Source organism: Candoia aspera, chromosome 5 (assembly GCF_035149785.1).
Source record: "Candoia aspera isolate rCanAsp1 chromosome 5, rCanAsp1.hap2, whole genome shotgun sequence".
NCBI lineage: Eukaryota > Metazoa > Chordata > Lepidosauria > Squamata > Boidae > Candoia > Candoia aspera.
This window is the reverse complement of record NC_086157.1, coordinates 12646223-12663019: the sequence shown is the minus strand read 5'-3', so window position 1 is coordinate 12663019 and position 16797 is coordinate 12646223. Positions and strand designations below refer to the sequence as shown.

The 16797-nt window shown below is 40.1% G+C and overlaps 1 protein-coding gene across 3 annotated transcripts in view; it reads left to right on the top strand.

Annotated features, from left to right (window-relative positions):
* Positions 1 to 2641: 2641 nt before the first annotated feature.
* COG3 (component of oligomeric golgi complex 3) overlaps positions 2642 to 16797 on the top strand; it is a 52841-nt gene continuing 38685 nt past the window's right edge. Inside the window, exons 1-8 of one of the 3 annotated variants that reach the window (XM_063304609.1) lie at positions 2642 to 2815; positions 5049 to 5195; positions 5956 to 6017; positions 6812 to 6977; positions 9759 to 9833; positions 11766 to 11858; positions 13754 to 13879; positions 15512 to 15592. In XM_063304609.1, coding sequence (XP_063160679.1) covers positions 2687 to 2815; positions 5049 to 5195; positions 5956 to 6017; positions 6812 to 6977; positions 9759 to 9833; positions 11766 to 11858; positions 13754 to 13879; positions 15512 to 15592 — 879 coding nt within the window. In that variant the 5' untranslated portion in view covers positions 2642 to 2686. Of the gene's footprint in view, positions 2816 to 5048; positions 5196 to 5955; positions 6018 to 6811; positions 6978 to 9758; positions 9834 to 11765; positions 11859 to 13753; positions 13880 to 15511; positions 15593 to 16797 lie in introns of those variants that run through there. The other 2 variants (XM_063304610.1, XM_063304611.1) reach the window with 2 other exon arrangements.

Sequence of the window (16797 nt, the reverse complement as noted above, 5' to 3'; positions counted from 1 at the left end):
TTAACTCTGTTGGACTAGATCAGAGTTCTATCAACTTTGCTCTAGCTATGGAGACAGGATGAGATTTGAATCATCAATCATTCAAATTCAGATTTAAATCATTGATTGATTGGATGGGATGGGATTCATCTGATTGGATGATTCAACTATTGGTGGTGCATGGTCTTTACCTGCCACTCTGCTTCCTCTCCTCTGCTGGTACTAAGTAGGGTGGCAGAGAGCTGCCATCACTGCATATTTTGCAGAAGTCCTGAAGGATGGTTCACCACTCGGTTCAACATCCTTTCCACAAGAAAAGCATGAAGAAAATAGTTCTTTTTCACTGTGCCTTCCTAGCAACTGGTATCCATGTCTATATTCAGAAGATTCCATATAGCCATTGTGACTAAGAGCTACAGATCAACTTATCCTCCATGATTTGATCTTATCTTTTCACTTGGTCACATCTTATAGCATCAAATTCCATAAATGAATTCTATGTTGTAATTAAATATATGTATCAACTATCCATTGTGAATCATGAAGCCACTGTTAATGAGGTTTATGGTATGAATTCTATTCTAATAAAGGAAGAATTTTATTTGGAATGTATCTGGGGTTTTTGCCTCCGGAAAATTCTTGTGTGGAAGGACAACCCAGAATTAGGAATAAAAAAGAATGAATTATTGGGTACCTGTGGAAGCGAGTTTAGGAATTTTGCTGTTCTGGAACAAGATTCAACTCAAGTCTCTTTCCCAGAAAAAATCAGGAATAGGAACAGGAGGAGATGCACTTTTTAAATGTTATTAAGTGGCTGAGAGTTTTTTCTGCTCTTTTTCCACTTATAAAGACATTTAGTAGCAGAGGCAGCCATTCTAGCCTAGGAAAAGTTGTTACAGTTATGCCTGATTGGTGCTATGCATAAACTCATACTTCAGAGAATAGAGTTTTCTGCCCTTTGAATCCATTTCTGTGTACAGTCTGACATAAGTTTTTAAACACAAAAGGGGTTATTTATGCCATCAAGTCCAACCCACTACCCAGTGCGGGAATCCAAATTTAACCATTTCAGATAGGTGGCTGTCTACTCCACTTGGATGTAATCACTGAAGCAGAGCCATCGTGGCTCAGGTCCCTGTTGGATCTGCTCTGTTGGGAAGTAGCCTGGAATACTTCTCAGTGGTCTTCTACGGGTCATCCTTCCAGATGTCCAAAGTATGTTATCGTCTCAACCCTCAGCCATTGTTTCTCAAGGCTGAGTGCATCCAGTCTTATTTCTAGATTCTAGCATATTAGAGTTTGGCTGTTTTTATTGAGTAGCTACAGTAGTACACTGATTCTTTTGTTTTCCTTTTATTTTGAACACATCTAAAAAAGCTTTTTTTTTTTTTTAATTCTGAGCATGCTTTCCTCACTTCAGCTTATTCAAGGCTTAATTCAAATTCTGTTATTCTGTAAGTACAACTCTAGGATGATTGAAAATGGTGGTTCCTTCCATAGGTGTGCTTTTCCATTTTCCCCCTTCCTTTCTTCTCTAAATTAGCCCTTATTAAAAATTACTCCCTTCATTAAACATTTCTTTCTTTTCCTGCCTCATTTATTCATATAATATTAGCAATAGGAATTCACCTAATGTGTATTTATTTGTGTAGAGTAATAATGGTGATATGTTCCATAATGTTTGACTACCATTAGTCAGGACTTACATTTTTTATTTTTTTATTTCATTGCTGTATTTTTAGTTTTAACGTTTTATTTTTCTCACTTTCTTTTGGCTTGTTCTTTCAATACAGTCTAAGTATGGGGTGGATCAATATGATATTGCTTTTTTCTTGTTTGCTTTTTTAAAATATTTATCAAATATAAAATATTTTACTATATGGAAATATATGTATTAATCGCATTAATATTTAGATATTAATGTAATTAATATCTAATGACAATTTCCTTTGTAACATAGAATGCTAAGAATGCTTAGCTAGGTTCTTCAGCTAAGTAAACACTATTAGTCTTGAGATTCATTCTTTCGTGTTTTTTTTAAAATAAGTAAACAAATGCTGTTGGTCTTGAAACTGTTTCCTGTTTTTAATAAATAAATAAATGCGATTAACCTTGGCTTGAGACTCAATTGTTTCCTCTTTTTAAAAAATAAGTAAACAAATAAACGCTATTAGCCTTGAGATGCATTCTTTCCTGTTTTTTAAAAATAGGCAAGTAAACAAATAAACCTATTGGCCTTGAAACTGTTTCCTCTGTTTTAAGGAAGGAAAGGAGGAGGGAGGGAGAAGGAGAGATAGCAAGCAAGCTATTAGCCTTGAGACTCATTGCTCCCTGATTTTGGGGCACCCTCCTCCAAATGCCAACTGAAGGGAACAACAGTGTTGGGGTGCTCTGGGGACCCCACGGACATTATGGGGGTGCGAGAAACAACGCTCTGAACTCAGCGGGACTCTTCGCGTCTCCTTCGGCTGGTTCGCCAGTCGTTCAACGTGGACTGGATGGGATGCAAATAAACGCAGAGCAGACTTGAGGTCCCGTTCCATAGGTCACGCTACACATTCGCAAGTCTACGGCCCGCTCGCCATCTGCTTCCAGACCCGCACCGGAAGTGGCATTCCTCTCGGCGGACGTCTCTGTGTTTCCGCTTCCGAGGCCAAGTCGGGCTGTCCTTCCGCCTCGTCGGCACCTCTGGGTCCCGACACGGAGAATGGCGGCGGCGGAGCGCCTGGGCTGGTGGGAGCGTCCCGTGCGGCCCCTGGCGCCTCTCAGTGAGCGGCAGCAGGACTCGGTGCTGGAGTTGCGCGGGGCCTCGCCAGGGCTGCCCATTCCACCGGAGGTAGGCCGGCGCCGACCGCGGGAGCCCCCTGAAACCGTCCTGGCGGGGTTCTCACGTTATTCTCCACGGGTCTCCTTGAGGGAAACGAGGAGGTTGAATGAACTTCGCGAGGAACCCAGGTTTCCCTTCCTGGCGCAAAGAACGACGCTGCATCGGTTTCTGCTCGGGGAAAATAGAGATGCTTGTCTCGGTTTGCATCTGCTTCTGGTCTGGATAGTCAGCAATGGAGGACGTAGGAAATCAGCGCCGGGATCCTTGTGAGAAGGGCGAGCTTGCCGTTACAATAACTTGCTCTTTGCACCAGGAGGAAAGGGGACCTCGAGGAAGGGTTTGGGGTCCTCGGGAAGTACTGTGGGCAAGACTGAGGCAGCGAAGCCCTTGAACGTTAGTGTGAAGGCGTGTTTGAAGGGGATAATGAAAAGGCTTTTTATAATGATTTTTTTTCCTTGTTATATGGTCACAAATCTTGATATTTTATTTATTTATTTATATTTATATTTCAAATTTTGTCACCGCCCATCTCGCATGAAGCAACTCTGGGAGGTTTACAATAAAACCATATATATTGCAATAAAACTATATATTGCATTGTTTCAATACAGTGATGTTTATATAATATTAGAGATTATTAACATTCTGTTGTTTAGAAAGCTTAATGTACTGAAGCTAGGGAAAGAAAAGTGAAAATTCTATCAATATTAGTTACAATATTGCTTAGTTACATTAGTTTTCAAGATTACATGCATAAAATTATGTGGCTTGGCTTTTTATCATGATTTGAATGTTATTTGCAGTTAAATATTACAGTTTGGATCTTAGACCATGTGACTCTTATTGCTACTCAAGGATTGTGCTCTTGAGAGATGTTTATTAGGGTGTGACTCTCCCTTACACATTTAAATCAAGTCACATTTAAATATTATGTTGTATGTATGTGTGTTTAAGTTCTTTGCTCAGATATTTTATTATTTACTGACCAGAGATTGTTTAGCTGTATAATATTGTCAACTGCCAGAAGTCTTATGGGCTTCAGCAGGATGGAAATTGAATGAATAAATGATTTCCTGGTTGTCCAAAAGGATAAGTTATGACAGTTCTTCATTAATCAGGAAGTGCTGTAAATAAGCATTTTTAATTTTGTGTGAATTGTTTTGTAATCTATACACAAAAGCAATATACAAATAAAGGTGGCATGATCTTATGACACCTCTCTTGGGAAGATTTCTTCCCACCCCCCTACTCAACAGACACAGGCTATTAATTTAGGCACTTAATGGAAGTCCTGTCTTTCCATCCAGGCCCTCACTTGGAAAATGGTAAAACAGATTGCTTTTTAATTTAAAATATTTATAGCCCACCCACTATTTAAAGGATCTTGAGTCCATAAAAACAAGATAAATAGTAAAGTCAAGTAAAATAATGGATTAATTTAATACACAATGACACTGACAGGGAGGCACTAAAGGGACAAAAGGCAAAATTATGGTGTCAATTTAATCCCAAATCCAAGACCAAAAAGCTAGGTCTTCACTTGGCACCAAAAAGCAGATAATATCTAACCAAGTCAGGGCACTACAATAGAGAGAGTGATCTCTCATATCTCCTCATATCATGTTTTCCCCAGTCAGAGTACACTGAGGAGGATCTAATAATCTTAATTAATAATAATTCTGAAGATTTTATTTGCTAAAAATATTTATAGCCTACCCATGGGTACTAAGAGAGATGCTCCCTCCTGTTAGGGTAATAGGCCTTAAATATTAATCCAAACTTTGAAATGTTGTCTAATTGATCTGGTTTCCTGAATCCAAAATATGATTTTCAGCAGTTTCTGCCTCTGAACTTTTATTATTTTATTAATAATAAAATAGTACTCCAAAATAGTACTGCGGGAACCTTCTTAACTCTTTCATATGTTGATTTTTATTTTGATTTGCATCTTTGCCATTTTTTAAATCCTTTTAAATGAGAGTTAGAAGTAATCTATATTTCATGCCTTCATACTCTGGCACTTTTTCAGATCGTAGCTATATCTGTTTCAGATGCTTGGGTTTTTAAGTGAAAAGTTTTGTATGTTATTAATAAACAATTGTGACATCTATCTTGTTTTGAGACAACATTACTTTTTGCCATTCCGGTATATCTGAGGAAATAAGTAAGAATGAGACAAGTTTCTTGAGATTTGAAAATCAGTTTAATTGATTAATAATTCTAATTTCTTTCCTTTAAACAGCTACCCATAGAAGATCTAAGCAGTCTTGTCCAACCATCATTAACAGTGACACTGACAGCCACATTGCCAGAATCCACAGAGAACATTCTCTTGAAAGGATTCTCCTCTTTTGGTATGGAAAGTGAAAGAATTGAAACAGCGCAGCAGGTAAAAAAGAAAAGAAAAAGAAACAGCAAGCTCTCTCTGATTCCAGGATGATACAAAAAGCTACCAACTGGGCTGTGCAGAGATTCAGTTTCAAAAGGAAAAGGTGATTTGGATGCTTTTGACTTAAGGAGGTGCAGACAGCTGCAACAAGCATGTTACCTTTTCCCTTTCAAATTCACATCACTGCACAGCTCTAACTCCTAATGGAGCATTCCTAAAACAGATTAAATTGGGACTGAAATAACCAGTTCCTGGATGGCTGGCATGTTTGCCCCCCGTTTCTTCAGTTGGGTCATTTTGGGGAGTCAGATGATCTTAGATTTGATGCATCTAAAGCCGCCTTGATTTGCCATCAGAGCTCCAGAGTGGGCCTTCAAGTTACATTGGGTTGAAATTCAAGTAGTAAATTTCAGTCTCATTGGCTTGGGTGAAAATGGGAGGAAAAATGTATGCTGGGATTTGAGGGGAAAAATCAACAGATTTATGGAAATAGTAATTGTTCAGTATGCAGTCCTCTTTAGGTTGACATTTGATAAATCCTCTCCTAAAATACTTCTTTAACGACATTTTTAGAACAATAGCAAACAATAAAGAGTATGATGTTGTCTACTCCTGAGTTATGGGTGATTTTTGATAAGGACACTAATGTGTAGTACTTCACCTTTAAACTTTTAGAAATATTCAGTGAAGTTAAGTTATTTTTCTCTATATGGCATCATTGTTTTGATAAATCATTAGCTTTGTCCTGTTGTTGTTCTAGTTCTTCTCGTGGTTTGATCAACTTCGTGCACAGATGGATCAAGATGAAGAGACCAAGTACCGGTACGTATGTATGTACATGTATATGTATATGTGTGTGTATATTTATATATTTTCCCTTAATTGTAATTTGAATAGCAATGTAAACAGGGCCTAAAAAGGGGATGTCTTTGTTTGGGTGGCAGTTGTTACCTTGAGGGTCTGTGGTAGGCTTCTTCAAGAGTGTTTTAAATTGTTTCTTTTACAGTGCCCCAACTAGCTTCTCAGTCAAAGTAACATTTAGAGACTTCCCATGCAAAGCCCAAAGGATCAAAAATACTTTTTCCTATAAGAAATACCTTTCATTACAGTTTGATGTGTTTGGAATATAAACTCTTCCTTTCGAACTGGGAAAACATATTGAAGGGAAAATAGTATAGAAAAGAAGAATTAAATAATAGGTGACAACTGTGTAAGTTGTGTATCTGCATGGAAAATACCAGAACAGGTATTTGATCGTTTTAAGGATCAAACAATTTTATTGATAGTACGTCTTGCCCTTCCCCTTTGTGGATCTGTGCGGATTAACCGCAGACTCTTGTGCGTGGCATAAAAATTATCTATGGTTTTTAAATTTCAAATTGTATTGAATTTTCAATGAACTTCTTTCCTTTTTACTGTCTCCCTTTCCACCTGTCCTCATGCCTCTAACGTGCTATGAATCGTGGCATACACAGAATTACCATATGTTATACTGTATACAGTAGCTATACAACAGAGCTACTTAGATAATTATCCAAAATTTCTATATTGTTCTATTGATTCTTCCATTGCTACAAACAGCTAAACGTATTGTGTGTATGCTTCTGTTTCTCCAGACTGGCCAGGACGGCTTATTCTGGATTTGAAGAGCAATGTGATGCTATACTAAATGATGTGAATTGTGCTCTTCAGCACCTTAAATCATTACAGGAGCAATATATCTTTGTCTCAACCAAAACAGGAACCCTGCATGAAGCCTGTGAACAGCTGTTAAAAGAGCAGGTAACTTCAGAGTTGAATGGGAAAAGATAACCTTTGACTTCCCAAGTCCCAGGGCCACAAATGCTTGAGCTGATGTTTCAGAATCCAGCATCACATTTCTTAGACCTCATATAATTTGATTAGATTGTTTTTTCTCTGATGTCTTGTTACCACAGATATTTCTAACAAACTGTTACATAGATAGCGGTCTGCAACTATGAGGCAAATGTCTTACAAGTGTGGATAATAAGTTAGAAGAACTGTTGTTCTTGTTTATTATATTTTTATCTTGTCTTTTTATATGTACAGTCAGGATCAGAAATATTGGAACAAGGATAACTGTTTTGGCATTTGGCCTCTGTACACTACCACATTGAAACTGCAAGGAAACACATCCAGATGGGAGCGAAGTCAGGTCTTTCAGCTGTCACTCAAGGGGTTTGACAAAAGTGGGGCACTAACCATTCAGGAAGTACAGCCAGTGGCATACACACACCCCCATTGTTGGTGGCTCATAAGTAATGGAACAAACCAACATCATTACAAACATAAGGATCGCCTTTAATACCTGGATGAAAATCCTTTGCAGTCAACGACTGCCTGAAGTCTGGAACCCATGGACATGACCAAATGCTGCGTTTCCTCCCTCGAGATGCTTTGCCAGGCCTTTACTGCAGCTGCCTTCAGCTGCTGCTTGTTTGTGGGTCTTTCTGCCTTCAGTCTTTTCAGTAAGTGAACAGCATTATCTGTTGGGTTGAGATCAGGTGACTGATGTGGCCATTGAAGAACATCCCACTTCTTTGCCTTGAAAAACTCTTGGGTAGCTTTTGCTGTATATTTTGGGTCCTTATCCATCTGCAATATGAAGCAGTGTCCTATCAGTTTGTCAGCATTTGCCTGAATCTGAGCAGAAAGTATAGCCCTATACACTTCAGAATTCATCCTGCTGCTTTTATGAGCAGTCAGGTCATCAATAAACACCAGTAACCCTGTTCCATTGGCAGCCATACATGCCCATGCCATAACATTGCCTCCACCATGTTTGACAGATGATGTGGTATGCTTTGGATCATGAGCTGTTCCTCTCCTTCTCCATACTTTTCTCTTCCCATCATTCTGGTGTAAGTTAATCTTGGTTTCATCAGTCCAAAGAATCTTATTCCAGAACTGAGAGGCTTTTTTAGGTGTTTGTTGGCAAATTCTACTCTGGCCTTTCTGTTCTTGAGCGTTACCAGTGGTTTGCACCTTGTTGTGAAGCCTCTGTATTTACATTCATAAAGCCATCTCTTGACAGTAGGTAGGTAGGTAGGTAGGTAGGTAGGTAGATTTATTCATTCATTCTGCCTCCTCGCTTGGGGTGGAGAGGGGAATAGAGCTACATGGGGATGGTTGTTATAGACCACTCCTCCCACACTTGGACTGTTTTAGATGCTTCACTGCTTGGATTTTTTATTCTTTATTTTTTATTTCTATTTATAGTATTTTTATTGTATTTTACTTTTTGTATTATTGTGATGGTTTTAATCAATTGTTGTAAACCGCCCAGAGGCCTCTGACGGGAGGAGATGGGCGGGGATAAATTAGATAGATAGATAAATAAATAAATAAATAAATTCATTCATTGATTTTTCAAATTTCTATCACCGCCCATCTCTCCCAAAATGGGGACTCTGTTGACAATGACATGCCTACCTCCTCAAGAGCGTTCTTGAGCTGGCTAGATGTTGTGAAAGGGTTCCCCTTCACCATGAGCAGAATTCTGTGGTCATCCACTTTAGTTGTCTTCCGTGGTCTTCCAGGCCTTTTGCTGTTGCTGAGCTTGCCAGTTAATGCCTTCTTTTTCAGGATGTTCCAAACGGTTGTATTGGCCACTCCCAATGTTTTTGCTCTCTCTCAGGTGGGTTTATTTTGTTCTCTCAACCTAATGATGGCCTCCTTCACTCGCATGGACGCCTCTTTGGACTTCATGTCGAGAGTTCCAGTGAACAGCTACCAAATGCAAATGTAACACTCAGAACCATCTCCAGGCCTTTTATCTGCTTGATTGGTCATGGGGTACCCAGGAAACAGGCCACATCTGGCCATGCAGCTGCTTGTTAGCCATTTGTTCCATTACTTATGAGCCACCAATGATGGGGGTGGGTGTATGCCATTGGCTGGCTGTACTTCCTGAATGGTTAGTGCCCCACTTCTGTCAAACCCCTTGAATGACAGCTGAAAGTCCTGACTTCGCTCCCATCTGGGTGTGTTTCCTTTCAACTTGAAAGTGGTGGTATACAGAGGCCAAATGCCAAAACAGTTACCCTTGTTCCAATATTTCTGGTCCTGACTGTAACTAAGGCAGCAAACCTACCTAATATTTCTGCCTTCTGTTTTCCCCACCACAACAACCCTGTGAGGTGGGTTGGGCTGAGAGAGAGTGCCTGGCCCAAAGTCACCCAGCTGGCTTTCATGCTTAAGGGAAGCCTGGAACTCACCCTCTCTGGTTTCTAGCTCAGCATCTTAACCATGACACCAAACTGGCTCCCACTGGAGTACAGCTTGCTGCCTATGTCTTAATCATGAATTAAGAAATAATTGATTAACTGAGTTTGTTACAATAGTATTATTCCCCTCTGCGTAACACTGCCATACCAATTTTATATCCAAGTGAGATGTTAGGAAATACGCTAAAATGCTAATACAAATCGAATAACCTATAAATCTGCTATGATTTTTAAGAGGCAGCTAAGGACTCCATGTTGTATGTGTTAACATGCTTTTAAATACCTGCTAATAATTATTTCATTTCTTGTTAAATAGTCGGAACTTGTGGATCTGGCAGAAAATATCCATCAGAAACTGTCCTATTTCATCGAACTGGAAAATATTAATACAGTAGGTATTGTTGTTTACCCTCCCGCCATCTCCAACAAGCCCCACTCCCCCTGCATTTTAAATTCTTTCTAAAAGTGTATAATGAATCTTAAAAGCTAGATATTCTCATTTAATAATTATTGTTTTAAGATTGACATCTCAGATACAGTATATACACAGAACTCATTAAAACCTTGTTCCAAGTAAACATTCATAAGATTGTGCTGTTACGAAGGTTTTAATCTCATCTTTAAAGACAACAAAGGAGGAAACCTCTAAGATGTATTAAAATGGTGTATTAAGCACAACACAGCAGAGCATACAAGGAGGAGTGTATACAGGTAGTCCTCATTGAAGGACCACTCGTTCAGCGGCCATTCGAAGTTACGGCGGTGCCAAATGAGGGGGACGTACAATGGCTCCTCATAGTTGCGACTGCTGCAGGATTCCTGCGGTCACATGATCACAATTGGGGTGCTTGGTGAATGGCTTGCAATTACGGTGTCGCAGTGTCCCGCGGTCACATGATCGCCATTGGTGACTTTTGCTGCCACCTTCTGAGAAGCAGAGTCAATGGGGAAGCCAGTAGGAGGTCGCAAATGGTGATCACATGACCGCGGGACTCTGCGACTGCGCCGGATTCATCTAACAGTGGCAACTGGGACTGTAGCAATTGCCATCGTAAGTCATGGTTATGTGACATGCTTTACAACAGCGTCGCTTAGCAACAGAGTTGCTAGTTGCAATTATCATGGTTAAGCAAGGACTATCTGTAAAACAGTCAGAAGCTTAAATGAAGCTTATGTCTGTCAGCTTCTTATAAATGTAGATCATTTTAAGTATTTTCCTTTTTTAAAATGTTACTGCTTTAATATAAAGAAGTGTCAAAGAGATACAAAACCCCAAACCACTCAAAAATGCAAAAGACAAATCATTATAAAACACATTTACAGGTCAGTTTTTAAATACACTTTTTTATAGTGCAAGAGCTTTTTTTTTTTTAGGTTTGAATCTGATTATTTTCTTGGGTGTTTATATTTGGTCTGTGCAGGCCCTCTTCTGATTGGTTCCCTTGCTTTCCATGGCTGGTTATAACGTGTTCTTTGCCTGTTCTTGTGGCTGGAATGTTGGGGACCTCGCTGGTTTGAGGAATCATTCTGGTTCTGAAACGCACCCCAGGCCCAGGGGTCTGGCGTTGGTTTCAGTCGGTTGCGCAGCGCAATAGCTGCGCTATTATGTTCTGTGTGATGTCAAATGTTTTATTTCTCAGGGTTTTGTTGTGTCCTCATCTGGATTATACAATTTATATTTTCTGCATTGATTATGCCAATAGAAGATCTGTAGCTCAGGGTGGAACTGTGGAGTCCTTGGTGCTCTCTGAGCTTGGCTGTTTTCTTGCAGACATTTCATTACCTGATCAGGCAACATCTTCACTCTGCATTGATTATCTTTATTAAACCTCCATCTCTCTGAAAAGCTGCTTGGCTGCTAGTATTCTGTGCAAGAGTATGACATTGGTTTTTTGAAAAGCCAAATATGATTGTGACTGGACAGGACAGTTAAGGACTGTGCCCTGGAGAGGTCTTCACCCCAAGCCACTGGTCACTTGTCCTTCCCCTGTCCTAGTCTGAGCATCCTAGTTTGACTCTTGTGGAAGCCCTGCTGTAGATATCTGATAGGATTCTCTCTGAGCCCATTTAAGGGCTGTGGATTGATGTTCCCAATTCTGTTATGTCAATGAAGGGTGAAAAAGTGAGATTAAAAAGATAGTCGTTCCAAAGAATTTTGAAAGTATAAAAAATTGGTGCAAAATAATGAGATACTGTTGTTAAAGTCACTTACTACTTTTTAAAGAGCTGGAAACCATATTGCGTAATAATAGCACTAAATGGAGATTTTTTTTGTTGTGCATTTCTATTGACTTCTGTATTTTGTTTGTTTTGCCCCCACAAGAAATTGAATTCACCTACACTGTCTGTTAACAGTGATAGTTTCATCCCAATGTTGACCAAACTTGATGACTGCATTGCATATGTTTCATCCCATGTAAGTATTATTCATTCCGCCCCCCCTTCACACTACTTTAAAGTACATAACTATGTATTTTATTGATTTCTGTCTGGGGGACAGAGCAATATAATGAATGTGTGCTTTCCATGCCAAAGATTATGCTCTTCTCCTGTTTCTCACTACTTAGGGCTGTAGCAAATATGGCGATCTTTTCTTCTCAGTGTCTTGATGAATTATTTGGAGCCCTTTGCTGAACATGATTTATTTCCCACTTGTGTTCTAAAGAGCATCTAAATCTTTTGTATCCAGATATATATGAATTGTGCACAGTGCTCCTTACCAAAGAAATCACATTCCTGTATTCAAAAACAGTAAATTCATAGTTCATTTTGCTTTTCAAAGTATGTTATGGCTAATCTTGTGGCTCACATGTAGGAGTAGCTACAAAATACAGAGTAGGATGATTCAGGTCTTATTCCCCAGAGATCCTGCAGGGCCCATAATGTGATGTAAGCTATCGTTAGATTCTCTGTACACATTTTAAAGCTATTCTCTATTCTCAGGGGGGGTTTTTTGTTTTTTTTTAAGCAAGTGACTTTAAGGAGGCACCAGCAGCCATGGTCCATGCCTGCTTCAAAGCAAATTTGGGCCCTGGCTTTGAAACACAGTATAAAAGAGTCCCCCTTTTTGCGGGGAGATGGGCGGTGAGATGGGCAGATCTTAGGGTTGCTTCAGAGCATGCAGGGGCATGTACACAGCACTCATCTGGGCAGTGATAGAAATTTGAATAATAAATAAATAATGAACTCTAGGCAGCATTAATCAAGCTTTGCATCCAGATCATAGGAAGTAATAGTTCCACGTATTCTCTGCTGGTTGGACCTGTCTGCAGCTTCTCAAGCCAAACATAGCATTTCTTAGGATCACATAGCAGCTGAGGAGGGGAGGCATGCAATACCAGGAAAAGACACAGTGCTGTAAGGACTTTCAGATGGGTGCTGTGTGCATGCCCCTGCATGCTCTGAAGCAGCCCTAAGATCTAGTAAAAGTTGGATTGGTGACAGGAAGTGGATGACCTTGGTTTACACTACCAGGTTGAGTTAAATGATTGGTATTTTCTGCCAGCTAGAATTCTGTGATGTTTCTACCTTACATTGCAGTAGAAACTAAGAAATGTGTGGATGATTTTCTGCAGAGGCTTGGGAACCAAAACCTTTCTTTTGCATGTGAGGTAATTAGAATTTTAAAAAATGCATCTGCTAAAATGAGAGCATTCAAATTACACAGTTAGTCTTCATCTGATGCCAGTTTTTTTATTGTGTGTTGATTAACTTATTCGAACAACAATCTATTGCTAAGTGATGCAGCCGTAAAGTGCAATGTCCCATGACCGCATCACTTAGCGGCAGCAATCCTGGCATTCCCCATTGCTGTTGTTAAGCAAGGATCACAGGTCATTAAGGGAGTCCCAGGTGGTTTGCAAGGTCACAAATGGTGACCATGTGACCGTGGGATGCTGTAACCATTGTAAGTGTGAGCCGGTCGCTGAGCACCCGGATTGCGATCATGTGGCTGTGGGGGCGCTGGGATGGCCAGAGCTTCAAGGACCAGATGTAAGTACCACTCGTTCAGCACTGTCATAACTTTGAACTGTCACTGAACAAGTGATTGTTAAACGAGGACTACCTGTAATCGTCCTTCATATCATTCCCCATTTCACTTCTTTTGAGACAGAAAAACACTTGCTTTAATTTACTGATAAATTACTGAAGTTTCTTAACATTCTTAAAATGCTTGCTTCTAATTTGGTGCAGAGGAAACTTTGATTGTTTCTACTCATTCAGTTTGAAGCATGGAATCCATTATTTCCCCATAGTTGCTTAACTTTTTTATTTGTCATTCTTGTTTAACACACTTTTCTTCTTTTTCAGCCAAATTTTAGGGACTATGTTGTATATTTGGCAAAGTGTAATCAGTGCGTTTCCAAAGTGGTGCATCTTATGAAAACATATACTGTGAATACACTACAGAACCTCACAAATCAGCTAATTAAAAGGGTGGGTATGTTATTAATTAGTTTATACTAAATAGTGTTGAATGAGAATCATCTGCAGAAATGTCCTCAATAACGTCTTATTTGTGATGTAAGGACGGGCAACCTTTTTTGGCCAAGGGGTGCATTTTCGGTTGGATGACTTATGAAATAAGTATTAGCCTTTGGTGTTCTCCGTTCACCCAGACTCCCTTCACCTATTCGTAGGATGCACATTCAGTGGCAAACAGATAGAAAAATGGATTTAGAAAATCCAAGAAAAGGACAAATACTTCTTCGCAGAGCTTTGTAGGGCAAAGTCCTGCAGCCAGTTTTGCTCTCATCTGTTCGCTGCACCCTAGCTTCTACAGCCCCAGTAGCTTGTGCTTCCGAGGACAGGTGTTAATTCTGACCGCTCTTCTTCACCAGATATCCCTGTTCTAGGAAAAGGGTTTGCACCCAGTTTCTACTCAGCATGTGTTTGTGATTCCCCAGTCTCCTTCAGCACCTACGCCTGAATAGGCATCACCACCTCTCCTCATTAGAGACTTTTCAGTGACGGTGACACTGTGATGTCACAAATGGACGGCATCAGTGATACTGTGATGTCACTGGAGGGCAGATGGCTGAAGTGTTTACGTCATTTTTCATTTGGCATTTTTCATTTCAAGCTTGGGCTTGGAAGGAGGAAATGGGTGCCTTAAGCCCCTCACATATTGGGAAGAAGCTTTGGGTCCTCAGATGGGCTGCTGGGGAACTGCACATGGCCTCTGGGCCACAAGGGATGTGACAGATTTATTAACAGTCTTGCTGAACATGGACACGTTGCTGATGTATGGGATACTGCAATACTTGAACAGCTTTAACCATTGTTCTTTGGCAGTCTCATCCAAAAGCAGGAGTGTTGTGAGGTACCCATGGGAAAATGTTAGGTTTTAGGAGCATGAGCTGGAGCTCGGGGATGGCAACCAAGAAAGTAGAAGGGAGCCACTTCTAGCAGCAGCGATAGATTTAGAAAATGGGGAAAGGTGGAACAGCACAGCCTGGAGCAAAAGAGGCTGGGCTTAGAGCAGCTCCTGCAAAGCAGAGTGGACAGACCTAAGAGCACTCACAGAGTTGAGATCTGTGGAGGGGAGGGGGGTCCTGACCTGCTTGGGATCTTCAAGGAGTTTACATAGGAGTAACGGTTGATGGCAGAGACAGGCTGAGTTGCTTAAAAGCTCTGCTCTAAACTGTCTGAAACTGCCCTACAGAGTTATTGTCTACAATTGGAGGATTCAGGATGAGAAACATACATAAGCTTTGAGATCCTCTCTATCGTCCTTGCAGTAGCTATATGTAAATGTTCTTTAATGTTTTCTTATGTTCCCTTTGTTAAAAGTAGACACTTTTATCATGAGTTAAGTAAGGGATGGGGGGATCGGATTTAGTATGGGAAATGAGTATAACTTGCTGGAATTCTTATTTATAAAGTGTATTTCAGTCATTCAGCATTTGTCCATTTGGAGCCAGTGGAAAGCTCATGTGGGCTCGTTTTGTTTCAACTGTCTCCTGTATTTCTCCCTCCTTCTAGCCATAAGCATTGTGGTGTTTATGTAAAAGTTCTTCCTGTTATGTAATAATACCACATGTAGATAACTTCTTCTCTTTCTTTTAGGATCCTTTTGCTGCTCCAAATTCAGACAATGCCTTTACTTTATTTTATGTAAAGTTCAGAGCTGCTGCACCCAAAGTCAGGGTAAGCGGAATGGGGGAGTGGGGGTAATTGTCAGAGGGAACATAACATTATTGTGAAGTGTTGTTTACTTTATAAGATCTTACACAGCATACATAATTAACCATGCATGAGCAGTTGCAGTGTCCCTCTAAAGGGAACCAACCACTGGATGCATTCCTGTACATCAGAAGACAGGCTTTTTTATTTTAGGAGAAAGTAGAAAGGCTGGGTGCAGAATTAGATTCATCTTCCTCCCAAGAATCTCTCCTGGTTTCTCAACTTTGGGAAGCAAATGGTTTGCTGGGTGTATCCCTTTGCGCAGACCTGACAGAGATTAAAGAATAGAAAGAAATGCTTACCAAGTTCTTAAGCCTCCTCTGGTTTTATGCCCATTATGTGACTGACATTTTCCTCCGTTCTCTCATGGTGGGATAGATATGTATTCCTCCATATTTAGGAACCGGTTGGGGTGGTTATTGAGAATATAGTGGGATTGCAAATGGTAATTCAGGCACAACTCACCTCTTCGTATTAGGCTATCTGTCTTTCTGTGTCCTCCTGCATATTAAGATGAAAGCAGCAGCTAATGCTTATTCTGGCTTCATGTCCTCTATCCTGTTATATGACAGCACTCTTGAATTCTCTTTTCCTCTCTCCCTCCCTGTTTGCTAGATTATGAGTTTCTGGATTTTTGGGGAAAGGAAAAGATAGTCTCCTGTGAAGTCATGCTCTGTATCTCTAGAGATTCAGTAGTCCTGCACTGATAGCCTAGCTGGACATATGTTATATGAGCAGATATCTCAGATGATCACTGTGTCATTCAAGAAGCTATTAATCCCTACTAATAAACTTGTAAATCACTGGAATAATATGCGGAAAGTGGTTTTCTCCCCACTTGCTTTTTCCTAATTAAATACACCAAGTAACCTGCTCGAAGAAAGCTCTCTCCTCTAGGTTTAGAAAGGAAGTTCTTTTGAAAAGAGTTTTCTTGACGTCAGGTTTCATCTTGCCCTTTAATCCTAAAAGGGGTGTTACGTTAGTCTGTAAAATAATGGGAGTCATTTGATAGAGGTGTCATAGGACCATTGGGCTGGAAGAGGCCTTTTAGCCTCAGGCTAGAAATCTGAATCAAAGGAATCCTGACAAGGAATGCCTAGCCTTAAGCAGTAACACCATATACCATTTGTAGTAAATCACAATTCCAAGATTTTTTTCACGTACTGTAT